The 27077-nt window shown below is 38.6% G+C and overlaps 2 protein-coding genes across 2 annotated transcripts in view; one reads left to right on the top strand and one right to left on the bottom strand.

Annotated features, from left to right (window-relative positions):
- SARAF (store-operated calcium entry-associated regulatory factor) overlaps positions 1-8368 on the bottom strand; it is a 14483-nt gene extending 6115 nt beyond the window's left edge. Inside the window, exons 1-3 of the mRNA XM_012649822.1 lie at positions 8143-8368; positions 3120-3298; positions 1-91 (exon numbers count right to left, since the gene is read on the bottom strand). Of these exons, the coding sequence (XP_012505276.1) occupies positions 1-91; positions 3120-3298; positions 8143-8245 (373 nt within the window). The 5' untranslated portion in view covers positions 8246-8368. The remainder of the gene's footprint in view (positions 92-3119; positions 3299-8142) is intronic.
- Positions 8369-15080: 6712 nt separating this feature from the next.
- Positions 15081-25580, top strand: LEPROTL1 (leptin receptor overlapping transcript-like 1). The gene is made up of 4 exons (XM_012649827.1): positions 15081-15190; positions 20130-20205; positions 22217-22403; positions 23259-25580. Exons 1-4 carry the CDS (start codon positions 15175-15177, stop codon positions 23373-23375), a joined length of 396 nt encoding a protein of 131 aa, XP_012505281.1. The 5' UTR covers positions 15081-15174; the 3' UTR covers positions 23376-25580.
- The last annotated feature ends 1497 nt before the right edge of the window (positions 25581-27077 follow it).

The following is a 27077-nucleotide window of genomic DNA, read 5'->3' on the forward strand; positions in this document are numbered from 1 at the left end:
CATATTGGTCTTCAGAGGATTCATAGCCTTCGCAGCTCACCACGGTTTTTCCAAATTTGTATGCAACATCTAAATCGGTCTTACATTCCCACTGTGAAGAAAAATACAAATAAGTTATTGGAAACAAAAATTTTTTTCATTTAATATGTATCATTCGGGCTATATCTGTCATAAAACTACAAAACGAACAAGGGAATGAATGATCAACAAAATTCAGGACAATGGGCATTTATGTTGAGGGGAGGGCAAACTAGGGGCTTCAAAGATAATGGTGATATTAGTGTTCTACTTCTTATGCTGGGTGGTGGGTACACAAGTGTTTATTACTATTCTTTACACATACATGTCATATGTTCTTTTGTACACATTAGGTATTCTATAATTTATCAAATTTAAGCAAATTTTCAAAATGTCAACTTTTTGCCCCTGTTGTTCAAGATGCTTTCTTATTTAAAAATAGAGATTTTTTTTAAAAGATGTTAAGACTCAAAAATCAGCATCATATATGATAAATACACATAGCATCAGAGATACTATATAACCTGCTAGGAAAAAAACCTTCTACACAAATTCTATATAACCATGGCCTAACTTTCCAGGGCCCAGTCCTATATAATCCTCTTACCTTTTTTAAAAGATATTTAGAAAAATGCAAAAAGAACCTATGCTAGCCTCAAAAATCTCTATCTTAAAAAAAAAGCCCAAGTTTAGCTTAAATTATATAACTATATTTTGTGATGAAAAGACAATATGCTTCTTTAACAATGAGATACAAGCTAAAGTAGATTTAATTGTTTCTATTGCCTTTCTGTAAGTTTTTGTGCAAATAATTTTCCTCTTTCAAAGTTCAGATACACTATTTTACTTTTTTTATAACAGCTTTATTGAGATACAATTCACACACAATCCACCCATTTCAATGTTTTTTAGTATATTCAGAGTTGTGCAACCATCACAATCAATTTTAGAATATTTTCATCATCTCCAAAAAAAATCCTGTACTCATTAGCAGTCGCTCCCCACCCCCACCCCTAACAATCTCCCAGGTCTACTATCAATCTACTTTCTGTTTATATGAATTTCCCTATCGTAGACATTTCATGTGAATGGAATCATACAATATGGTTTCTTTCACTTAGTAACATTTTCAAGATTCATCCATGTTGTAGCATGTATCAGTACTTTGTTCTTTTTTATGGCTAAATATTACATTGTATGGCTACACCACATTTTGTTTATTATTCATCAGTAATGGACATTTGAGTTGTCCATTCTACTTTTTGGCTATTATGAATAATGCTGCTATAAACATTTATATACACATTTTTATGTGGATGTTTTCAATTCTCTGGGATATATACCTAGGAGTGGAAGGAGTAGGGCTATGCTTAAACTTTTGAGGAAATGCCAGAGCTTTCCAAAGCAGCCGCACCATTTTACATTCCCAACAGCAGTAAATGAGGGTTCCAATTTCTCCATATCCTTGCAAACACTTGCTGTCTTTTTTATTATAGCCATCCTATTAGGTGTGAAATGGTATCTTACTGTGGTTTTGATTTGCATTTCCCTGCTGGCTAATGATGAACATTTTTTCATGTGTTTACTGGTCATTTGCATATCTTCTTTGGAGAAATGTCTATTCAGATGCTTTGCCATTTGTAATTTGGCTAGTTGTTTTCTTACTGAGTTGTAACAGTTATTTTATATTCTAGATACAAGTCCCGCCTCTCAGATATGATGTGCAAAGCTTCTTCCCATTCTGTGGATTGTCTTTTCACTTCCTTGATGGTGTGTTTTAAAACCCAAAAGTTTTTAACTTGGATAATATGCAATTTTTCTTCTTTTGTTGTTGTTACTATACTACTTTACTTTTTAAATATTAATTTTATTTGGAGAAAGATTTGTAAGTTTGCCAATTTAGGTAAATAAAACAAGCTAGATTTATATTGATATTTCATGTAAACTGCCACTTCCTTAACAGTGCATACTAAAAATGGCTTCTAAGTAGTATATTCAAATTTAAACTCTTGGAATTGAAGGCAGCTCTCTCCTGATACTAAACATAAGCCAATGTATGATATGCTCAACACTTCTTTGCCCATGCTACTCCCTTCTCTGTCTCTTCCTCTCTAAAAGCCTTATCATTCATTCCTAACACAGCACAAATATATCCTCCTTTAAGTCTTCCCACTGCCCTCAACCGGACAGCACTATTTCTTTTATTCCATCAAGACTATAAAAGTAACTTAAAAGTAAAGTGGAAGACAGACTTCTGCTTTAACCTGTAGATTCTATGATTCAATTTAGTAATACTGGGGGAAAAAAATCCTGTGGAGGCATCACCCAGTAAACATGAACTCTCTCTCTGAATTGCATAGGCCATGCATAAAGGTTGTATCAAACAAGAGTATCACTCTGACAGAGGGGGAAAAATTGTCAGCACAAGTTTCTTGCCTAGTGACAAGTCACCTTAAGTCCTTTTTGAAAGCAGGCAGAAGACAAAGTAGAAATATGTAAGTAGTGACTTAAATTGAATTCATTTAACAAAATCTATTCCACCTCTAAAGCATATTCAATTGCATAACTTCGGGAAGATCCTATGCTCTACGTACAAAACGACAGCATCCCAGAGGCAATGAATAAAGCCCACTGAAATGCTTCCATTCAAAAGTAACCACCCTCAGTTCTAAAATAATTTTAAAATCAAGTGATTGAAGCATAATAGGGATACACGTACTCCTACTATTTACAATCTGTGATTCCTGATCATCTTAACTTTATTTCCTTAAGGGTAGGTGGCATTCTTTGAAGAATGACAGGAAAATGACAATCTTAAGAGATCCCCTACTCCCATCCTCAAGTATATAAAAAGTTCAGAAAATTTATTAATGTCTTAGAAGGAAGTCATGGCACAAAAATTACAATGAATATTTATTTGCAGACTTTAAAATCAGTCCATTTCTTTTAGAAGATGTTTCTCCCAGAGGAAAAGTGACTGATTGATTTATATATTTTAGGTTGACCTGAGACAGTCTTCCCAAAACATTGAGCAATGTCCCAATAAACATTTTATTAAATAAAAATTCCATTTAGACTGCCACCAATGTAGTGGCTATTACCTGTACATCATAACCATCCCATCCTTTGTTCTGACACTGTATGACTTTTGGTGTGTAAGAATCACAGCCAGCTGTGCCTCCAACACATTTCAGCTGTGGGATCGGATCCAGCCTACGAGAGGTGGTATAGCGGTCGTAGTGGAGGGTAAGAGCTTTTACATCCCGCAACAATATTCTGTCTGAAACGGTAAGAACACAGATGAACACAAAGTAAATAGCTTGTCACAGGAATACAGAAAGATTCATCATCATAAAACTCTTGTCATAGCAAATAGTTTCAAAAGTGTCTTCCTCGCCTTTTGAGGAGGATTAGGAAAGAAAAGATGAATCCATTTCTCAAGGCCATCCCAGCAATATTCAGGCCTTTTGCACAAAACTCAGATGATCACATCTTTAAGACCTCCTGCTTCATTTCAGGCAAGATGCTTTTATAACACCAGTTCTACATAATTTTTGCTAAATCAGAAGAACAAAGTGAATTAATCTGAAACACTGTACTATTGTGTAATAATAACATTAGCGAAAAAATATACAAACCTGTCCTTAAAGTACATTTAATGATTTAAATGTCCATGAACAGGTGAAGAGATTAATAAATTCAGACTTACAGTGAAATATTCTCTAGCAGTTAAAATGAGCGAGCAACCCAGATCCCTAGCACACACAGTCTACCGCAGGGTTCGAACTCCTGTGAGAATCTAATGGTGCCACGGATCTGAAAGGAGGCAGAGCTCAGGCAGTGATACAAGCGATGGAGAGTAGCTATAAATACAGCCAAAGCTTCACCTGCTCCCCTTCCACTCACCTCCTGCTGTGCGCCCAGTTCCTAACAGGTCAGGACAGTGGGGGCTTGGGGGTTGGGAACTGCAGTTCTAAAGGACAACCGGCCCAATCTCTTCAGCAAACCAATAGCACAAAAAAGGAACTGTCCTAGATTTTTTTTAAAAGTTAAGGGGTAATATAATCAACCAGATACAATGCAGTCCTGGATTGGGTCCTGGTTTGAACAAACTAGCTACAAAGGACATTTTAGGAACAACTACTAATACGTTAACTGAATATGGAATGAGTAATTAGTTGATATTAAGAAATCAGGATTTCTGTCAAGTGTAATGGTATTTTCACCATATGAGGAAAAGTTCCTTTAAGAAAAAGGATGAATACTGAAGGATTTAGTGGTGGTCTGTCTTAATGTCTGTAATTTACATTAAAATACTTCAACATTTAAAAACTGAGAGAGTTGAAAGAAAATAAAGCATATAAAAGGATTCATAATTTCACATTAAAATTTAAAATATCTTTCCCAGAAGCCCTCCAGGAGACTGACTAGGGTGCCTAGCTTCAAGAGATTCTACTAACATGTGTATTTAGCTTTTCCAGGACTTACATAGTGGTAAACAAGGAAGACAACAGCTTTAAGTAATCATCTGACAGTGTCTGCCACACTTGGCACAAATACAAATAGTAGATGAGATAACATTTTAGAGTTTCTGAACCTACAAAATCTAAGAGAACTTCTCAAAATACAACCCTGTTATAATAAATAAGAGAATTTGACATCAATTACCAAAAGCCAACAGCTTTTTCTATACCTGTAATATCCAGTTAGAAATAAAAATGGAAGGCCTATCTTATTAGGCCTGTCAAATTATGGACAAAACACATACATGTACACATAAAATACCTAGAAATAAACTTAAGGTCAGTACATGATCTATATAAGAAAATATACACATAAAAAGACCTCAACATATTATTGTCAAGATGTAAGGCTAAAAAGAATAAAATAAAAAATATAAAAAGACCTAAATATAATGTACTTTCAACCAAGAACCCAATATGTTTTTTTTGGGGAGTGTAAAGAAATTATGTTAAAAGTCCTGTGGAAAAATTGATGCTTATAAATAGCCAATTTTTTTCATAAAAGAATGCACTGCTTTACCTGACAGTAAAGCTCACTATATTATTATCATCATCAAAATAGTATAGAATTGGAACAACAAACAGACATGGGAACTGTGAAACACAAGAAAGTCTAGAAATAAATCCAGATACATGTGAGAATTCAACATAAGATAAAGTGGTCATCTTAATTCAGTGGAAAAAAGATGCCGTCTTCAATAAACAACACTGGCATAACTGACTATGCAGCTAGAAGAAAACCTATCTAAAGCTATATAAAAATTTAATTCCACATGGGCTAAAGATCTAAAATTTCCAAGAACTATTAAAATAAAATATGCTATATTAAACCCAACCTACCTCTTCATACATAAAAAACTAAAAATATGGACTGCTCGATAGTTTAAAAAGTATTAATACTTTTAATAAACTAATAAAAATAATAAATTGAACTTACTGTAACAGGGTTGAGATTATGAAAAGAACACTGAACTAAGTTGGCATCGCCAACTTGCTATGACTTTGGCCAAGGCACTTAATTTGTGTAGAAGTTTCCTCACCTATAAAATTAAAATGGTAACATCAACCTTGAATTTGTTGTAAAGCTTAGATATCATTTACTAAAATTATCTAGCAGAGTACTTGATGCATTAATAGCTGATCAAGCATGAAAAATATTGCTGAGAATGCTTTAAGAGCTATACACACATCGGGTATCATTACCATAACCCTACAGCATCTTTCTTTCCTAGAGATCCTTAAGGTCTAGGAACAAAAGGCTCATAGCCACACCTGTTACATCAGTCAAGAGACACAAGGAATTCCCTGAACTCCAGACTCATAAATCAAAATCCACTTGTTGCAGGTCTCAAACTTAAGATAAACAAAACCAAACTCCCCCAAAGCCGATTCTCCCATATTCTTCCACATCTCACATAATGGTCACTCCATAATTCTAGTTGCTCATGCCAAAAACCTTGGAGTCATGCTTGTCTTCTCTCTGTCTCTCACCCCAACATCTGATCTATCAGAATTATCATGTCAGCTCCACCTCCAAAACAGCTGAATAGAGAATCCAGCCACATTCACCAACTCCACTGCTCCTCCCCTGGTCCCAGCGGTCACCACTCTCTGTCAAGACTCAGAACTTAATATACAAGCTGTCTCCACACTAGCCCCTCTGCTTCCCTCCTAACCGCTTCAGTCTGTTTTCCACAGAGCAGCCCAAACAAGCCTTTAAAAATATAAATTATATCAGGTCATTTACTTCTTTCAGGTTTTTGATCAAATGTCACTTTAACAGTGAGTCACTTCTTTCCTAACCAATATCTATTTTTTAAGTCCCCACTCTTCTGCCTACACTGGCTGTCCTCCTTACCTACCCTGTTTTCTTGCTGTCCATACTACTTTTCATCACAGGGCATGCTGTTTACTTGCTTATTGTCTATTTCTCCTCAACAGATGTAAATTCCTTAGGGGCAAGACACTGTGTTCCATTCACTGCTATATTCCCAACATGCAGAAGAGTGACAAATATAAGACTACATTCAATAAGGAATTCTGAAAATTCTTAGATAATCTCTTTAGAATGGTGTTTTTTCCCAAATTATCGCTCTATGTTAGCTAAAGACAAAGTAAGGACATCCAAAGTCAAACAAAAGATAAATTAGGGAGTGATTATTGCTTTACTGAAGGACTCAATAAAAGATATTCCAATAAAGTACCTTCATAAAACAATTCCTCAAAGTAAACTTAAAGTAGAGTTTATATAAATCAATTGAGTTTACTCTGCAAAACATCTTGGTGCTTTTTGTTCCAGAACAATAGTTTCATAGTGTAGGTGAACTAAGAGCCTCCAGGAAGTGGTTCACCATTAATTTACATTTGGTTCTTTTGTTTTTTTATAGTTCTGACTCTTCAGCTGTAAACTTCCTTTTTCTTTTAAGAATTGATTGAGAATCCAATTAATGCATGTTTCATTCCAGGTTTTAAATTATAATTTTGATCAAGTCTCCAAAATACATGAGGAAAATGTACAAACATTTAAATCCAACTGGGCTTTTTATTTACGGGTAATAAAACATCCACATCAAATGGTCAAAGTGCCTGCAAACAGCACCTTCTCTCTTATTTCAGCATGTAGGAATAAAACGGGATGTTACAGAAATAAACCTGTTGCTTAAATTTTAAAATGTTGGCACTGCCAATCATCAAATCACAAATGCAATACTGATATGTTTTCCATGCCTTAACAGGTTTACTCCCCAAACCAAAAATGTTGTTTTAGTTGCTGAAAAATCATTTTTTAACATAATCCCAATTTAACAGCGTGCATCGTTTATTAAATGGAAAAAGGCAAAATCGATATGTGTATATACAATACATATGTATTAACTGCACGGAATATTATCGATCCCATAAAAATTCTTCAGACAATTTTAATAACATAGATACATAATAGACCCCTTCCTTAGAAATCACTATGTATCATCACCCAAAAATAAATAAATAAGGCAAAATTATTTTTTAAATTCTTATATAAACCGATGGGAAAAGCTGGTGTAACGCAATGTACTTCACTGGAAAAGCCAGAATAAAAAGCGGGAGTTCTGCTCACAAAAACCGTACCATCTATGATTCCGCTAACCAACCTACAGGGTTTGCAGCCCTGTCCGCTAAGTGTGACTCAGAAACTGCTGATGGCATGGCAACTGTCAGCCATAGCAACAGGCAGCCATGACAACACTCAGCGACGATGACGTCAGACAATTATGACAACAAAGCAAGATGCGCAGGTGAGTGTTGAGCTTTGCAGCCAGACTCAGAGATGAGGCCTGAAACCCGAGAAAGAAGAAGGTGGGTAAATTCTGGAAGTCCAGGGAAGGGAGTAAGGGGATGGAATGAACCCAGAGTCGTCCCGCCCCGCCCACTCCCGAACCGTCCTCGTAGGTTGCCTGGGAAGAGCAAAGGAGACAAGCCGGGCACAGATGAATAGCAAAGAGGACAGAAATGGGGAATTAGGGCAAAAAGACTCGGGGTGACGAAAAGAAACGGTCGTTTGCACCCGCTGAAGGCAGCAGGAAAGGCGACTGAGGTGCCTGAGCACCCCGACAGCACTCACCAGGGTCGTTCCGGCCCAGCGCAGGGCCCGCAATCAGCGAAAGCAAAAGCAGGCCGAGGAGCGGGCAGCGCCCGGCCGCTCCCAGCCCGCCCGCCGCAGCCATGGCGCTGGGTGAAGATGGCGCGCGGCTGCCAGGCGCCGGCGGGCCTCAAGTGGGCTGCGGAAGTGCGCGAGCCGCTGCGAAGAGACGCTCGGAGATTCGGCAGCGGCGAGCGGAAGGTCTGACTACAGAGCCGCAGCCGCAGCGGGTCCGTGCGCCTGTGTGACGTCACTGACGCTGCGGCACGTCGGGGGCCGTGAGTGGTAGCTGTCGACCCCGCCTCTGGAGCGCCGCGCAGCTGGGGGCGGGGCAGGGGGCTGGGCGGTGGGGGCGGGGCCGAGAGCGGGGCGCAGCCCATTATGCCTGGTCTCCAATTCTGGAAGGTACTACGCGTAGGAGCTGCTATTTGAGAAGTTGAAATCCTCGCAATGCGAAATCTAAGAAAGGTAGTCAAGTTATATATGTCCAAAACCTTAATAACCTCTCCAAGGAAGTTACTGTGGTTTATTCAACTTTATGTGTTCAGCATCTAGCATAGCGTCTGGCACGTGATTGGTATTCCATTACTGTTTGCTAAATACAGAGAAGATCCAGGCGAAAGGTACCATGGAAATACACCGTCTGATCTCAGAGGTAAGAATCTTTACATAGTTCCTTGCACTTGTAGGGCGTAAGAATGTACATGTCAGGAGGAGAAAATACAGCCTGAATAAAGAATCAGCCAGAGAAAACAGCTCTCTAAGCTTTGAGGTCTGACAGGCCTGGGTTTCTCTCATTCATTCATTCAACAAATGTATGTTGAATGCCTAATATGCACCAGGCACTGTTTTAGGCATGGAGGATACAGACAAGGTCCTTCATGGAGCCTGCATTGATCAAACAACATAAAAATAATAGGTAGTGATAAGTCCATTGATGAAAATGTAACAGGATGATATTATACGATAGAGACTGAGAGGCAACTTCAGGGAGGGCCTTGCTGAGGAAGTGATTTTGAAGCTTGGAACCTGAATGATGAGAACTAGCCATACAAAGATCAGAGGATTCCTAGCACTCTGGGTGACCGAGGCGGGGTGGGGAGGAGGATTGCTTGAACCCAGGAGTTTGAGGTTGCTGTGAGTTAGGCTGATGTCACGGCACTCTAGCCCGGGCGACTCTGTCTCAAAAAAAAAAAAAAAATCAGAGGACTAGGCTTCACAGCTTTGGGGACAGTGGATGCAAAATCTGTGAGTTTTAAGGAACAGTCGTTCAGTCAGATTCTTCAGGTTAAGGGCTCAGTCCTGCAAGACTTCCCCCACTTCAGACATCAATTAGAAATCCCAGCTTGTGACCTGTGCTTCTGACGAACCAGCTATAAATCAGGGTTCCATGACCCCCCTCCTTGAGTTTGATAATTTGCTAGGATGGCTCGCAGAACTCGGAGAAAGACGTTATTTATGTTTACAAATTTATTGTAAAGGGCACAGACGAACAGTCACATAAAGAGATGTATAGGGCAAAGGTGGGAGCCACGGGGCTTTCTGTCCTCTCTGGTGTACCAGTCTCCCAGCACCTCTGTGCATTCAGCAGCCTGGGAGCTCATAAAATTTTATATTGTTTGTTTGTGGGTTTCCTTTTTGTTGTTGTTGTTGTTTTGTTTTGTTTTGTTTTGTTTTTTTGAGGTAGAGTCTTGCTCTGTCACTCGGGCTAGAGAGTGTGGTGACTCACAGCAACCTCAAACTCCTGGGCTCAAGTGATCCTCCTGCCTCAGTCTCACTGGGTCTCCTTCTTGCTCAGTCTGGTCTCGAACTCCTGAACTCAAGCAATCCTCCGGCCTCAGGTCTCGCAGAGTGTTTGGATTACAAGTATGAGCCACCACACCCAGCCCATGAAGTCTTTTTGTCCAAGACTTTTTATCGAGCTTAACCTCCAGCCACTCCCTCCCACCTTTCCTGGAGGTTAGTGGGGCTCTAATCTTCTAATCACTTGGTCTTTCTGGTGACTTTCCAAAGCTATCTAGGGCCTAAGTCATCTCATTAGCATAAACCCAGGTGTTCTCAAAAGAACTCATTATGACAAAAGACACTCCTATCAGTCAGAACATTCCGAGGACTTTAGGAACTCTATGACATGAGCCAGAGAAAAAGACCAAATATATTTCTTATTTGACTACCCAGGCAGTGTCTTAAAATCCTCTGAGACATACCAACAGCAATGGGTAAACAAGATTTGAATGCCGATTCAAACAAACTATGAAATATATAAAATAAATGACATCTGTGAGACAATTGGATTAGACTAGATGTGAATGATATTAAAGAATTATTTTTTATGTTAAGAAAGTTAACCTAAACCTAACCTAAACCTACAGGTTAGGTTCTGATTACTGGACAGTTGGCCCTCCACATCAGTGGGTTCTACGTCCATGAATTCAACCAACCACAAATCAAAAATATTTTTTTAAAAAATGGATGATTTCATCTGTACTGAACACATATAGACTTTTTTTTGTTGTTATTCCCTAAAAAATACAGTAGAACAACTATTTGCATAGCATTTACATCATATTTGGTACTGTAAGTAACCTAGAGATGATTTAAAATATAGGGGCAGATATGTGTAGGTTATATGCAAATACTACACCATGTTATATCTGAACATCTGTGAACTTGAGCATCTGTGGATTTTGGTATCCATGAGGGGTCCTGGAACCAATCCCCCATGGATACCAAGGGACAACTATACTATAGCTGTGGTTTTTAGAAACATACTGAAATATTTATCCTTTTAGAAACATACTGAAATATTAAAGTTGAAATTATGTCTGGAATTTGCTTTCATCTTTTATTATTCCAGGAGGGATATAAGGTTCTTTATTTAGGGCAGACTTATAACCACACCAAATCCCAAATAAAGTCAAGCACTTCTACCAAAAAGAGGGAGGCTTGGACTGAGAAGACCCACCAGGGCAGAAAAGGAGAGCCATGGAAGTGCAGAGCTCAAAGGGCACAAGTGAGTACTGCACGTTACTTGCAAAAATCACCCATTTCTTCCCAAAGTGATCCTGCTCCAGATTCCACTTCTGACACCATTTATGTCAACCTAAATAACAGACAGAGAGGCCCTCTAAAGAAAATGATATTTATTCAGGAATAGGGTACTGCCATGGGAATACGTGTGCCAAGAAAGCTATGTGTGTATTCAGGGAGGTATAGGAAGACAAAAGTTTTTAAAGGGAAAATGAAGAGGATGACTTAATTGTTTTGAAATAATTATCCTTAGCTACAAGGATCAATAACAAGGGTGACCCCAGTCCAAGTTTGGACAAGTAGTAGCTGGGCCTTTGTGCAAGGTTGCGGTTTTTGCAGAATCTTTCATAATAGTTTTTATTATCAGGCATTATGCATGAGAACTCTTCTCTTCATGATCTTCCCTGGCTCTATTTGTCAGGGTGTTTTGTTTTGTTTCTTTAACACAAGTGACTCCATTTTTATTCTGACAGCTTTCACAAAAATAATACAGGAGGTGAGAGAAGATGTATAGATAACACAACATTGACCACGTGTTGATAATTTGAGGTAGCTGATGGTCGATGGGAGTTCATTATACTATTCTATTTTTTTATACAGTATTTTCAATTTTTCCATAATAAAAAGTTTTTTTAAAACTAAAAACATCGCTGAGCTTTTTTGACTCCATCTGTAAGTAATTCCCAATTTACAAAATTGTAGAAAGAATTAAATCAGATAAATATTAAAGCACATGGCAGCTGCTCAGTAATTAAGAGTTCTCTTCCTCTCACCCCCATTCCCATCTTTGTGAATTATCACTGGAGAACAGGAAACCATCTGCATAAAAAGTGTTGGAACTGTGAAAGGTAACACTGATTAACTATTATGTAATGATACTTAGAGAACATTTAAAAGATATGACATTAACTAGCATTTAGGACTCACTTGGAAAACTGGTGAAGAAAACCCCTGACATCCTATCTTTTTTCAGACAATGATTTTTAAGCTTTAGTTTGCATAGGAATTGTTTGAGGTGCTTGTTAAAATTTCAGATTCCTGGATTCTACCTGCGAAAGTCTAATTCAGAAGGTCTGGAACCAGGAATTTGTGAAATGCCTTAAGGAATTCTGTTGTAGTGTAGGTGGCCTTTGAAATACATTTGGAAACACTGTTTTTAAGGTCTCAAGTGACTGTTCCCTACATAACATTTGTAAACCAAAAATAGTCCTTAGAGTGATGAGTGTTTTTGTGCTAGAAACACTGTGAATCTGATGGGAAACTTAAAAGAGCACAGTCTCTTAGGATTCCATGACCATGGAAAACAAAGAATATAGCTTCCTCTACCCTGATGAACAAGCCCAGTAGCCCATTAATGTCATCAAGGATATCTGTAACGCTCAACACATTTTTATTCGAAAGAGGAAATTAGGGGATTACCACTTAATTCAACCACTGGGGCTTGTGAAAGCCACCCCTAAAAAGGCTTTCTAAAATCTGATCTTTCCTCAGGAGCCAAGCTATGAGCCTATGAGATGTTAACCTTCCTGTATGTATCACTTCCTACCACCAATACCACCACCATCGATCTGCTACCTCTGCTATGTCCCCTCAACACATCGCCGTCTTCAAAGATGGAATACCATGGAACAAAACAAGAAAAGGCGGTATTGTGACATTTGAGATGGAATTTACTTCTCCAGGAATTCTACCTACTGTGTTCAAGATGGTTGGGGAGGAGGATGCATATGCCTGCTTTAGTAGTTTAGAAAAGGAAGCTAGTAGTTCACAGATTCTGTCTAAACGGCTCACATTTCCATGGCATGTGGTCAAGTGTACCTTGTGGTTTTGCTACCACATCCTTAAATAGAAACTCATTTTATCATGGTACAGGAAAGAGATGGTAGATCTTTTTGTACTAACTTGAATAGAAAAAAATTCTACTCTCCTACAAGACACCCATAGATTTATATGGGGCATTATGTCTCAAGAAGTGACCTCTTTCTTACAAAATTGTAATTCAACCCTGGAAAATAGTAGAGGAAAACGGGGTGGACAATGCCTTAAGCTTCCCAGTAGCTCTCATTTTAAAGTATGTTGGAAATATCTCTTCTAAACAGTCACTCAACAAAGTCTTATGCCAGTTTATCTTAGTCTGATGACTAAAAAATATTAAAAACTCACATCTTACATTACTTACCTCCACCTACCTCCTTTCAAAACCTTTCAAAACATTCTCATTGCTCAGAGAAAAAAACCCAAAACTCCGTATGTAGTACTCCGCGCTAGAAGCAAGTTGCCCCACCCCAACCTCAAGCAATCCCATTGGCCACCTCTCCTTTCTCCAACACACCAAGCTCCTTGCTCCATTTATTGCCAAAGCTCATCATCCCCACTCCCCACCCCCCCACACAAATACAACACCCCATACCCTTGATGACTTTTTCCTTTTCTCCTAGTAACAACACCTATTCATCCCTCTGTTGTCTGTCCCTTGGGCAAATCTTCCCCGGCAGATCCAAATCAAAGGTTTTTATAGTACTATTTACCCATCATTCCTAGTGTAAAAAGGATAAAAATTTCCTCTATCCTCTTAGATTCAGTGGCTGGGACCTGTGAATTAAACTGACAAAAAGACAGATTAACAGGGAAATAAGTTTATTTTGCTTGCACAAAGAGGCTTCACAGAAAAGAAGTGAAAACCCAAAGAAGTGATTAGGCCTTGGAGCACACATCTTAACCAAGAGAGTGATACTTTGTGGAAAAGTGACTAGACTAAGGACAGGGGTTTGGGCTTCTAGGGGCAGTGAATTGTGAGAAGGTAAATAGATGGGAGAAACTAATGGAAGATAATGGTTATTTTAGTAATGTTTATGGTGTATGAGGAATCATATGCCGTTTACAGTGATAAGAATTTTCTTTTGAAAATGGTAATATTTACAAATAAAAAATTTTGTTACAAATTTTTTTTACAAATGGAAATTTATGTTACCCTTTCAAAGGGAACTCAAGCACTGCTTTTGGACAGAAAAGGGGAGAGCAGCGTTCCTCTGTGTCCGCTGCTTCTTAATTGCCTTCGACTCAAAATAATCCTTATGCCAAAGTGGCATATTTTAGAGTGGCATATTCTGATCCCAGTTACTAGCAATTATCATTGTTGCAATGTTACACTTCTTTGTGTGTCTCTCCCAGTTGTGTGCAAGCTCCTTGAGAGCAGAAACTACACCTGGTTTTGCTCACCTCAGTGCCTAGCCCTGTTCCTAACATATAATACATGTCCAATATTTGTAGAATGGCTTAATAAACGTACTGGACCTCTGCGCTCGCGCTTTCTCTCTCTCTTTTTCTACCCTTGTTGCTACCAAGAACACAGCGATTCTCAAACTCCCAAAGGATTGGATGTGTATTATCAGCTCAAACCTTTACTGGGCCCTGCTGCTCCCATCTCTGGAGGTGGGTCCCCATCAGAAACCCAGTTTTGTGTAGGAAACCAAGAAGCCAAGTGCAGACCACCCTACTAGCCTTACTTCCCCTTTATTACAGGGCGAAGAGCGGGTAGAGAGAAAAAGGTGCCCTTTAAAGAGCGTAAAATTATCCCCAAAAGACATCACACGCGCCTTCCACGGGACGGCCGCTACTCGCGCTCCCCTCTCAAGACAGTGGGAGGCTGCGGGACCAGCGAGGCCGCCGGCTGAGGGACCGGGGCTGCGGCACAGAGCTTCCGCCCGACCCTGGCGGGAATTCAGGGGCCGGCACTTGCACGTCCCCCAAGCCGGGGCGAGGACGGCGAGCGAATGCCGGCCGCGCTCCGCGGAGGTGCCGAGCAGGGAGCAAACAGTCGGCCACACAGCCAGAGCCGGCGCGCCCCCCGCGCCCTCGCGCCCCCGCGCGCCGCCGGCGGAAGTGCCGCGTCGCGTACTTCCGGGTGTTGTCTGGTCGCCGCCGCGCGTCTCTGGTCTCCCGGCCGCCGCTTCGGGTCGTGGAGCCAGGAGCGACGTCACCACCATGGCCGGCATCAAAGGTGGGCCTGGGGCTCAGGGTGCTGGGGTGCCGGGTGGCAGCCCGGGAAGAGGGACCGGGGGCCCACGCGCGCCGCCGCCCGACCCGGGCGCGCGCGAGGTCCCTGCGCCCGGCGGGGCGACCCCGGCCCGCGGTCCCCGTCCCTGCCCCTCGGAGCGCAGGTGGGTGCGGCGCCCTAGGGGAAGCGCGGCCGCCACCGCGGCTCGGCTCCGGCAGTCCCCGCTCTCCGCTGATTTCCGCAGACTGTCGCCCCGCGGACCAAAAAAAAAAAAAAAATGAAGTGGCTCGCGGTCTTCAAGAGTCCCGTCGCGACTCTGGCCGTCACACACGGTTTGCAGGAGTTTGCATCTGACAAGGAGGCGGCAGAGTCTGGTTTTGAGGAGGTCGAGGCGGCCAAAGATGCCAGTTATGGAAAAATCGGAATCATTTGCTACCTAAAGGCACAAATGTGATCTTCGTGTGCTTGCGCCTTGCGAAGAGCTTAGGGACGGGTCTTCCCGAAGCCCCAGCGACCCACGTCCACTGCCGGACACCCGTGCTCGAAGCCTGACACGCTCCGACAATGGATGCGTTCCGATTTGTGGCGTTTGTACGATAGAGTAGACCCCGGGGGCGGCCCCAAAGTGCTCCTGGCTCGCTTTCTTTTCCACAGTTGCACGTTGAGGCTTTTTCAGATTCCAGAGGTTTTTATTTCTTTTCCTTTTGTAAGACAAAATAGTGTGTTACAACTTAGTGAATAAATTACTGGTTTATTCGTGTATTTTCTTTAGGAATAAGGAACGTCGCATTCGTTCCAACTGGTAGTTTTGTTGTCAGTGCGATTAGAAACAAAGTTTTCAGCTACTTTTTAACGAATTACGTTAATTTCTTGACCTGCCGCTTTTATAGAAGGGGCAGGCAAGCAGGAAGTGAATAACTTTGATTACAGTGTTTATCCGTGTGGTTTTTCTTCTTTAAGGACAACTGTAGGTGAGCTTCTTTCCCAGGGTCACATTCTTCTGTTTCTTTTGCATTTTCAGCGTCCTAGAACATTTCATTTCCCGTATGAAACCTTGTCATTTGAGCAACTGAGGTACTTTCTAATCTCCTTGTGAACTATATAAGACTCTTCTAAATCCTTATGTGAAAGGCGTTTATTGTGAAATGCTGTGGTTTTTAGGATGTTGTCTGTTTCCTTGTCCTTCCCCATTTTTTCAGTGTCATTAATGCTGGAACCTTTCTCTTAAAGAGCTTTGTAATTTCCTTCCCCAACCCTAGGGAAATACTGTATTAAACAGGTGAAAGTGTCTCAGGGGCAATTGTGTTTTTGATTTCAGCAGCATTTTCTGGTTGTTATGATTGTTCATCAGGATGTTTCTTCCTCTTGGCCTAACATCTTTATATTGGGAAGGAGTGTTGCTGTAATTAGAGACCGTTATGTATTTTTTTTGAGCCATTTGTCTATTACTTTGTGATATATTAGATTTTTCTGGTAACTCCCAGGTTAGGGAACTGTTCCCTCCTACTCTAATTTCTTTGTAATCACAGAACCAGCATCCTGTCTTTAGGGAGTTTTGCCAAGATAATTGGGCCGTTCCATCCCTAGCCTGGAGGCTTTGGGAGTAGAAACCAGACTCACCTAAGTTTTGTCTTCTAAATGTTGCATCACTCAATTACTGTATAACTCTTGCCTTGTTGATGTGTCATTTCAGACAACAGTTTATAAACAAATGACGAAATTTGTATATAAACCAGCCTGGTTGGTGATTTCATAAGACTGGAAAAAGTAGACGTTTTGAGAACAGTTTTAAACAATTCATTTCATCTCAGGTTGGCTATCTTATCTGGTTTGACTGGGAGATAAGATGTCACGTAATAGCGTTTTGAATGGAAATATTATCTCCAGGTCTCTTTATTCCCCCAATTCCAAGGGCCTGACTTTTTCATTATATAATAGCATTTAAAAAGAGTTGAAAAAATAAATAAAAATAAAAGGAATTGGACTCTAAGATGTAAATAAATGCATTAATAATTTTATTCCAATATTAATATTCATAGCAGTTATAATAAAACAATCTTGGTTTATGTTTTTTAAAATTGTTGTTTGATACCTGAGCCTTACCTCATCTTAGTCATTGATTTTTTTTTTAAGAAGTCATTTTTCATTAACTTTTTAAGAGTATGCTCAAAGAATTTAGACTTTCCTTTTTGATAAGAACATGAATGATTGTTCCCCGTCATAAAACAGGGCTACCCTCAAAGGCTATCAAGGTCCCAAGGCTACTTGCCTCTTGCCAAAATTACTACAAACATGCTTTTTGAGAGTTTTCTGCTTGGTTTCAAATTTTTTAAGTTTCCTCCCTTCTGTCAAAGGCCAGCTCTTGCTTGTGTGCAGCTATTTCTCATTTGTTTCAATGTGGGAAACAAGATAATCTTACAAAATTGTGTGTTGAAAGATACAAGTAACAGTGAATACTTTTGGGAAGGGAAAGTTCCTTTTCACTTAATTTTGTTCTGGGTACCTGCATCATCTATTGAAATATATATATAAATGAACACAGATAATTCTTTAAAATAATTTTTTTACTCTGAATTCACATCTAACAGTTGCGTCATAAAAGTGAATTAATAGCTTCTGAATCAGAGCTTAAGGGTATGTTTATAGAGAATGGTAACTTTAGTGTATGGGCTTTGTAACGCCTATTTTGTCTCATTTGGGCGACCTTTGTTTCCTCCAGGTTCCTAAGCTCTGTTCTGAATAAATGGCTTTTGAATGAATGAGGTGTTACTATAGTATTTATAGTAATGAACTTAGCTGTCTTAACAGAATCTTTAGTGTTTAGAAAATTATTTGCATTTAAGATCTAGTCCAATTCATTTTATAGAAGAAGGAAATGAGGCTCATAAATTATTTAGACAACTAGTTAGTGGCTAGTAAGGATTAGGACCCAGCCCGTTCTGACTTCCACTCTGCTCCATTCATTCTATAAACATTTGTTAGTGTAAAGAGCTGGGGCATGAGCATCAACAATGATAGAATTTGCTCCCTACTCTTGTGACAGTTGAGAAGGAAAGACAACTAATGAGTAGGAAATTGCAGCTGTAATAACTGGGCAAAGGTGGGGCATCCGGTGCAGAGAGGGCCTCTGCGCATGCTCCGGCCTCCGCCTGGAATGCTCGCCCCAGATGCCCACGTGATTTACTCCCTCGTTTCACGTAGATCTCTGCTCAGGTAGCACCTCATCAGAGACTCCTTCCCTTGCCAGTGTCTAGACTAGAACTACCATCCTTTACCCTGCTTTTCTTTCTTCTTCCATCACATTTATTTCCTTGCCTTTTCTTTTCTAATCAGTTTATTCTCCCACTAAAATGTAAGCTCCATGAGAACAAGAGCTTTGTTTTCATTGCTCCGTCTCCAGTAGCAAGGACAGCGTCTGACACACATTAGGTGCTCAACAGATGTTCGTTAGATGAATGAAAAATAAAACGGGGAATTGGTCTGGTGAGGAGGTTTGGAAAAACTTCAGTGTGGGCTAGATGATTGAGCTGAGATCTGAGGAAAAGTAGAAGTTAAGTTGGAGGAAAGAGGAAAGGATGAGGCGAGAATGCAAGACCCATGAGTGTGAAAAGGCCATGCTGTGTTCGTTGCCATATGTCGGGTGCCTGTTACATAGTTGGCGCTCAGTAAATGTCTCTTGAATGAATGAAGAAATGTCTGAAGTAGAAAGGACAACATGTGCAAAGGCCACGTGGGTGAGGGAGCCTGCTGATTTCCAGGAAAGGAAAGAGCCGTTGTAACTGAAATGCTGAGAGCAAGGGGCAGTCTAGTAGCCCGCGTGATATGCGGCAGGAGAGGTAGGCAGGGCCAGATCATGAGGACTGATTTTGAACTGAAGAAAACGAATGGTCAGTGATCTAAGGGAAAACCAAATTTGCCAAGCTACCATGTTAGTGGGTGTCTTTGGTTTATGACCATTTTAGTTCTGAGAAATATATTAGCAGTATTTGGCAGCATTTAGCCCCTTTACCATTAATTGTGGTTTGTATATGTGAGCTTTTGTCTTGGTAACTTTTAGACCTTGCAAAATCTTTTGAATTTTAACTTTTCTGTTAAGGTTAATAGACCGTATTATTAACAACAACAACAACAAAACCCAAGTTGTTCTCTTAGCCACTGTAGTTGTTTTACTCACTAGCATGTGAAAGCACTTTAAAATATACTGCTGTACGTGAGTATGTATTTGTGTGTGTGTGTGTAGCTTTAGAAACTGTATTTCACCTGTAGACTGCATCTATTGCTTGTAATAATGCCTTAAAATAGTGATACACAAGATTGTACCCATTATCCTTCAGATTTTCTAACGTGTAGGAGATTGTGGGAGGAAACACAGCTATAGCTTTGCAAACTATTTAAAGAGCTGTAACACTTAATTGATTAAAATCATTATCTACAGATTTCCTTAACATTTTTTCTTAACTGTTTTATGCACAGCAGGAATGTGTGTGCAAGAAGCAGGAGCAGATCAGGAGAGGTTTCCGCATAGGATGAGGCTTCTAAAGTCCAGTAAACAAGAATGCGGAGTTTCTCCACATTCTGCTTTTCAAAACTGTAGTGATCTGTGAACTAAATATAATACTAATGCCAGAGGAGCATTGATCCTATGCACTGCAGTACTCATTAGAAGTGGAAGCAGCAAATTGGGGAATGTGGCGGTGTGCTTGCAATAGGTCAGAGCTTTGAAAATCAGTGTCACTTTATTTTGCCTTTGAAGATGCCACAAAAGACGTATTCTAAGACTAAATGACTTACACTTTTGAAGACAAAACACTATTAATGCATTTGAGATTTTTGCTTCTAGGATAACAGGTAATGTGATCTGCTAATTTTAATATTAATAAAAATAATATTAACTTAGTTTAACTAATTGATATTTCTCTTGGACTTTTTATTTGCTTTGCAGCTTTGATTAGTTTGTCCTTTGGAGGAGCAGTCGGGCTGATGTTTTTGATGCTTGGATGTGCCCTGCCAATATACAAGTATGTAAAATTTTTGTCTTTTTGAGTGTTTAAGGGTAAAATTTTTCTACTTTTAAGGCTTAAAAAAATTTTTTTTTACTACTACTGTAAAAGTAATGCAGAGAAATGTTCATTTACCAAACACAAACCTTTTTAAAAATCATCACTTAAAATTTGTTTGTAAAGATTTTAGGACAATAAGATGCAAAAAAGATTTTGGGCTATTACCTGCTTTTTCACTACTGCTAAGTTGGTAATGGCAAAATAGCAATGCAGTAGCTCAGCCCTCCTGCTCGGTTTTGAACACCTATTGATAATATTAAATACAAGAAAATCTAAAATGTCTTTTTGCAAAAAATACCATAGATTCAGAACACAACTAAAAAAAAAAGTGATCTAAACAATTACTTACCCTAGGATAGAAAGAACTTTTAAAGCTTAATATTTAGATAAATTAGTAAAAGAACAATGGACAACTCCATAGAAAAATGAACAACAGATATGAAAAGCAAACTGTAAATTGCTAGTAAGCGTATGAAAATATACTGAACTTCACTCAAAACTAAACAAAATCCATTAGCAAAGATATAAGGTATGAGCAAACTGCAGTTTTCATGGAGACCAGTTTGCTTCTAGCTCTCAAAATGTATATATTCTTTGAACTAGCCCTTCCACTTCTTAGACTTTCTCATACAAATCCACTGGCAGATGTTTGCTAAGATATATGTAGTCGGGGGAGAGTATGGATGTTCATGGTAGCCTTGTTTATAATAACAAACAAACAAACAAAAACCTGGAAATGTCCTAAATGTCCATCAAAAGAAAAATGGTTAAATTATGGTACATCCATCAATGGAAATACTAGGCAATCTTAAAAAGAATGAGGAAGAGCTGTAAGTGCTGATACACAAATGGGTTCAAGATACATTGTTAAATGAAAAAAATGCAGTGACCCACTCATATTTTTACGTTTCCCTGTACGGAAATATGGAAGGGTCCACAAGCTCGGTAGGAGAGTGGGAAAGAGAAAGCAGGCAGGGAGATTTGGGGACTTTCAGTTTTCACTTTTTGTGCTTTTGTACTGTTTGAATTTCTTTTTCATAAGTATATATTCCATTTTTAATTTTTCTTCTCTTAAAATAGGAAAGATTTTTAGGGGACAGGGAAAAGGCAGTAAAATTCAAAAATTTTTAAAAAAAAAAGAAAGATTTTTAGGTAAAACATGAATAACTGTTCTATCATAAGCCTCTAAGTGCAAGCAGATCTCCACTGTGATATGTGTTTTATTCTGTGGTAGTTTGAAAGTATATATACTACATATACTCTATTTCTTTTTAGTTTTTATATGGAAATAATTTTAGACTCTCCAGAAGTTACAAAAATAGTACATAGAAGTTCCCTGTACCCTTCACACGGTCGCGTTATTTTACATAGCTGTAGTTATCAAAACCAGGAAACGACATTGGCACAGTACAGTTAACTAGACAATAGGCTAAAAGCCATCTGTTTTGATTGTAATAAATTCTATATTCTGACTGAAAGTCTTCAATACTACTTTAAGTTAGTGTTTTACATTTTGATTTCAGTATTTTGGGAGTTCCTAGTGATGTAAGGAAACATGTGCGATTGTTTCAGCTTTATGCTAAGGTAGAGTATCATCCATTAGAAGTCAAGGGCATGAATCCTGAATTTTAGAAAGCATTGTGTTAATATTCCCATTTTCCATTTGCCTCTTTATTCATAACTGAAAATGAAAAATATTTCGAATTTTGGGCCTTGATTCCAACTATTACGATTTATAAGGCATTTTCTTTTAACAGAAGAAGAATTTAATCAGCATCATAATTGATTTTAGGGACACTGTGACTCGGAATTTTCTGTTTTCAGTGTGCAGGTTATAGCTTGTTTTTAAACTGTACAGTGTTTTGTACCTTGCAATATTCCCTTGGTCCTTAAAAAAAAGAACATATTTTGGGTGTAGGAAAATGACGTAGATCACAAAAATTACATTAACTTATTTTTCTTTTTCTAGCCAATACTGGCCCCTCTTTGTTCTGTTTTTTTACATCCTTTCACCTATTCCATACTGCATAGCAAGAAGATTAGTGGATGATACAGATGCTATGAGTAACGCTTGTAAGGAACTTGCCATATTTCTTACAACAGGCATTGTTGTCTCAGCTTTTGGACTCCCTATTGTATTTGCCAGAGCACGTCTGGTAAGTGAATATATTCTTCTAGTAATGATTTTATATTGGACTGTGTTAAATTTCTCTTGAGGATAGTTTTTGTTAATGACATGGAAAAGAGATGAGAGACATAGGAGCCAAAGAGATAAAGATTAAAGTCTTACTTTATTGTTTGTTGTTGTTAGCTAATAAAAATGATATTGGAGAGCATGGCTTGGATCTGCAGTGGCAGTTGGCTCGCTAGTACGTAACTGTCAGGGTCGGGTGTGGCAGCTCCTCCCATGTGGGACAACCACAGGCCCACCTGGTAAACTTAAAACATGAAAGACCTGAAAGGACTATGTGTGCCCTGCAGATGGGACTGTATAAAAGAGGAGCAGGGGCTGGACTACATATACTCAACTGAGTTCTTCCTCCCAAACCCACCAATCCAGATTCATGCCTTCATCTCTGGGGAGGTAGAGAAGGTGGCAGAGAAGACAGCCATATTACTCCCCTGTCCCTTTAAGAGAATGTATACTAGTGTTTCCATCTCTGGCACTTTAAAATTTAACCTGCTCTCTAATAGACTTTTAGATTCACTAAGGAAGAGTTAGGAAGTTTCTTTGTAAACAGAAAATTGTAGAGTTCTATGCTGCTTCATTACAGCCCAGAAGTCAAGCTCGTTTTTGAATAATTATCATCTCATGACTTTGTTTCTAAAGGAACCAAAGATAAATAAAAATAGCAGTGTAAAAGTATCATTAAGTGTTCAGCACTGTGCAGGTTGTTGTTACAAACCATATTTGTTTTAGACCACGATTGGCATACAACCGGAGCCTTGATTTGCTTTTCATTTTTGTTTTCATATGTCTGTTAACTGAGTTTTGTATCTTATTTCCATAGATTGAGTGGGGAGCTTGCGCACTTGTTCTCACAGGAAACACAGTCATCTTTGCAACTATACTAGGCTTTTTCTTGGTCTTTGGAAGCAATGATGACTTCAGCTGGCAGCAGTGGTGAAAAGGAATTACTGAACTATTGTCAAATGGACTTCCTGTTGTTCTTGGCCATTCACGCACACAGAAGAAGGGGCAGTCATGCTAAATGGTATAGCAAGCCTCTTGGGGGTATTCTAGGTGCTCCCTTCTCAATTTTGTTGTAAGCATACTATTTTCACAGAGACTTGCTAAAGGATTAAAAGGATTTTCTCTTTTGGAAAAGCTTGACTGGTTTCACGCTTATCTATAGTATGCTTTTTGTGGTGTCCTGCTGAATTTAAATATTTATGTGTCTTTCCTGTTCAGTTTTTTCAAAATCAATATGCAATGTTAAACATTTTTTAAATGTAATAACCATTTGCATTGGTTAGGAAGTCAGAATTCTGCCGGCTGTATTACTGGGCTAAAGTACATCTTTTCTCTTAAAATTATTTAGCCTCCATCATTACAAAAAGTTAGAAAAATAAGTTTTCAATCAGTGAGGATGACATCACTCCCAATGTTACACAAACTTGCAGACCGTTGGCATACCTTATAGACTATATGCTCAGTGCAAATATAGCTGCAATTATACCTCAGAGGGGCCAAGTATTAATGCCCATGCCCTCCATAACGGTTGCTGGTTTTACTAGTAGACAAGTGTTTTGTGAATTGAAAATTATTTTATGGAATTGCTACAAAGGAGTGCTTTTCTCCTCAATTGTTAGAAAAAGTTATGTTAAACTTTAAGGTAAGGGTATAAAAACAGATTTTTGAGATATGGTTTTTATTTGTTTATTATAGTTAAAGTAGAGTAAGTTGCAATATGGAAAGAAACTACGCTGAAATTCCATTTTTTGAATCCTGTTTCTATTTATAAGTGGAATTTTTGATCTTCTATCAGCTTTTCATGTTTTACCCTGAGTAAAATGGATATACATCGAACTACTACTGATGAGGGACAGTTGTATGTTTGCATTATGTATACAGAAAACCTTCCTCTGCTTCCTCCTTTTAACTTATTTTGTATGTTGTATATATAAGTAAAATAACTTTTCAAATATAGTTTAATAACACATAGAAGTGTTTAATTCACCTGGAAAATAATTGCTATGCCATACATTCAGAGTGCCCCCTCCCCCGCAAGGCCTTGACATGATTAACAAGTGACTTGTTAGTCTTGCAGATAATTCATGCATTAACAGTTTAAGATTTAGACCATGATAATGGTAGTTCTTATCCTCTAAGGTTATATCATATGTAATTTTAAAGTATTTAAGACAAGTTTCCTGTATACCTCTTAGCTGTTTTCATTTTGATTTTATCATGATAGATCTGCTATTTCCTTATAAAAGGCAATTGTGTGAATTAATGCAAAGTAGCCAAATCCAGCTGTATAGCAGCTTCAGACACAAACCTGACCAAAAAATTCCCAGTAACCAGGTGTGATCAAATTGTAGTGGTCATTTACATCTCACAGTTATCAGGACTTTTTTTCAGGAGCTGATTATGAAAACGTTCAGGTTGGTCTGACTGTATTTTGTTAAGGACATTTGTTTGTATGTTTATTCAGTATACTTGCATAAAAATTGTTTTGCCCTCAGCCAAGCTGAGGAATCATGACAGCTATGTTTTGTTGTTTTATAAGGTTTATTTCTTGAGAAAATGGGAACAAATTTGGGTTTGTTCAGCTTTTTACTGAAGATGCCTGAAGCCCCAGGTTTTATTGCCTAACCTAAACCGTTACTTTTAGCTGTGAGATGATGGGAGGCAGGATGAAGTATCAGCATGTGGCTGTACCCGTCACACGTGAGGCTGAAAATGGCTTACGGTGTTATGATGTTCCAGACCTAAAGGGAAGGTACAGGTACATGTGAATTAAACAGCTGGTGACACAGGTGGGAACTCTTTGTGCCTGTGATCTACTGGACTTTTTTGCAGGAAGTTCATTCTCTGGTCCTTTCCCATTTTCTGTTCTTCTAGATGTCAGTGCAGTGCACTGCTACTGTTTTGTCTTCTTGGCCATAGCCTCTTTTTCTAACAGCTGCATATTCTTTCTGTATACTAATTGCATTGGCAGCATTGTGTCTTTGACCTTGTACACTAGCTTGACATAGTGCTGTCTCTGATTTCTAGGCTAGTTATTTGAGGTATGAATTTTCCATAGAATATGCACTGATACAGCATTGCCATTCTTCTATGGAAAGAAAACTTTTGATGATGAAACAATAAAGATTTTAAATATCTACTTTAGTTTGTGGGTGTTTTTGAAACGAAAATATATTGCACACTTCAGTTTCTGAAGTGCATTAACTTTTAATAATGTGATATAAAGCAAATATAACTTACGTAGTGTTAGGCTCGCAAAGCCTAAAATTGAAACCATAGTAACAAATATTACCATGAAGCCCTATGATTTTGAGCTATAGTAAAAGGACTGGTAATCTGGGGAAGTTGAATTTTTAACTCACCTTTTACGAAAACAGTTATAGAAGGTTTTGTTGACATTAAAAAAAATACTACCGATCTAAAGTCAAGCTCCTACTTGTTCTTAAATTTTCAGAAATTTTTTCTGACTGCATATTTTATTATGTATTTATTACCATTCATTGTTAGAGCATTTTGCTTTTTGCAGGCAGGTTAAACAGTTAAAAAATTTTTCTGTGTGGTACAATGAGAACAGGCAAAAGTATTATTCTCTTTTTTTCAAATATGAATCTTGTCCCAAATTGTGCTAATTTTACTCTCATTATATACTTTAAAAAGTTTAGGTCATAGGTTCTTATTGTCTGCTCTAATATGATTTTTTGGACATTGTCAATCCGTATTTCTAAAGTAAACTCTAGGATATTTATACTGAATGTGACGAGATTCATAAGTTTCAGATAACTTTACAGTTTCTCCCACCTCTTAAACAAATGAAACATTGGTGACACGTATTCTTCCTACTGAAAAGGTTGTTTGAAAATCAGTGCATCAAACTTAACAAGCACCCATGCAACATTTCTGTTAAGTGGTACATATGATTTTGATTTCAGGATGCTTTATGATGCATACAGTTGGCGGGAAGTTCAAATTCATATTTCTTCCATATAAGCCTGTATTGTTCTTTCTCTCAGTGAAGATTAGGACCTCTTATTTTATTGCAAGTCTTCTCGTCTTATGGCATATCCTGGAAGGAAGACATGTTCTGTAGGTAAATATTTTAGATAAGTGAAGCTTAACTCATTAAGAACTAACATTTGTTTTATTTTAATCATTTGACAAAAGTATTACATGCATCATATACTTGTTCTTTCTTAGAATATACTGAAACATTTTAATTTTTCCTTGGTAATTTAAAATTATTATCATAAATTATTTTTCCCCTATCTTAAATGGCTGTTGACCTGTATTTTTCTGGAATTGTGTTTTTCTTGGCTTTTCTTGCAACTGAGTTTTTGTTGCTAGCACCCCTTCTTTTGTTTTTAACTTGCTAATTTATATTAGTGGAAAGTTGTTAGGGAAAAATATGAGATAACCAACCTCACTGATTCAATTATGAGACATTTCTGTATACAGTATAACATCAGTGGATGTAATTAGGGTTTCTCCTACCTCTTACACAAATGAAATGCTTTGTGACAGGTATTCTTCCTATTGAAAAAGATTTTGTGTTTTGGGGGGTTTTTTTTTTGAGACAGAGTCTTATTCTGTCACCCAGGCTAGAACGCCGTGGCATCAGCCTAGCTCACAGCAACCTCAA

The sequence above is a fragment of the Propithecus coquereli genome, unplaced genomic scaffold, assembly GCF_000956105.1.
Source record: "Propithecus coquereli isolate 6110/MARCELLA unplaced genomic scaffold, Pcoq_1.0 Scaffold304, whole genome shotgun sequence".
NCBI lineage: Eukaryota > Metazoa > Chordata > Mammalia > Primates > Indriidae > Propithecus > Propithecus coquereli.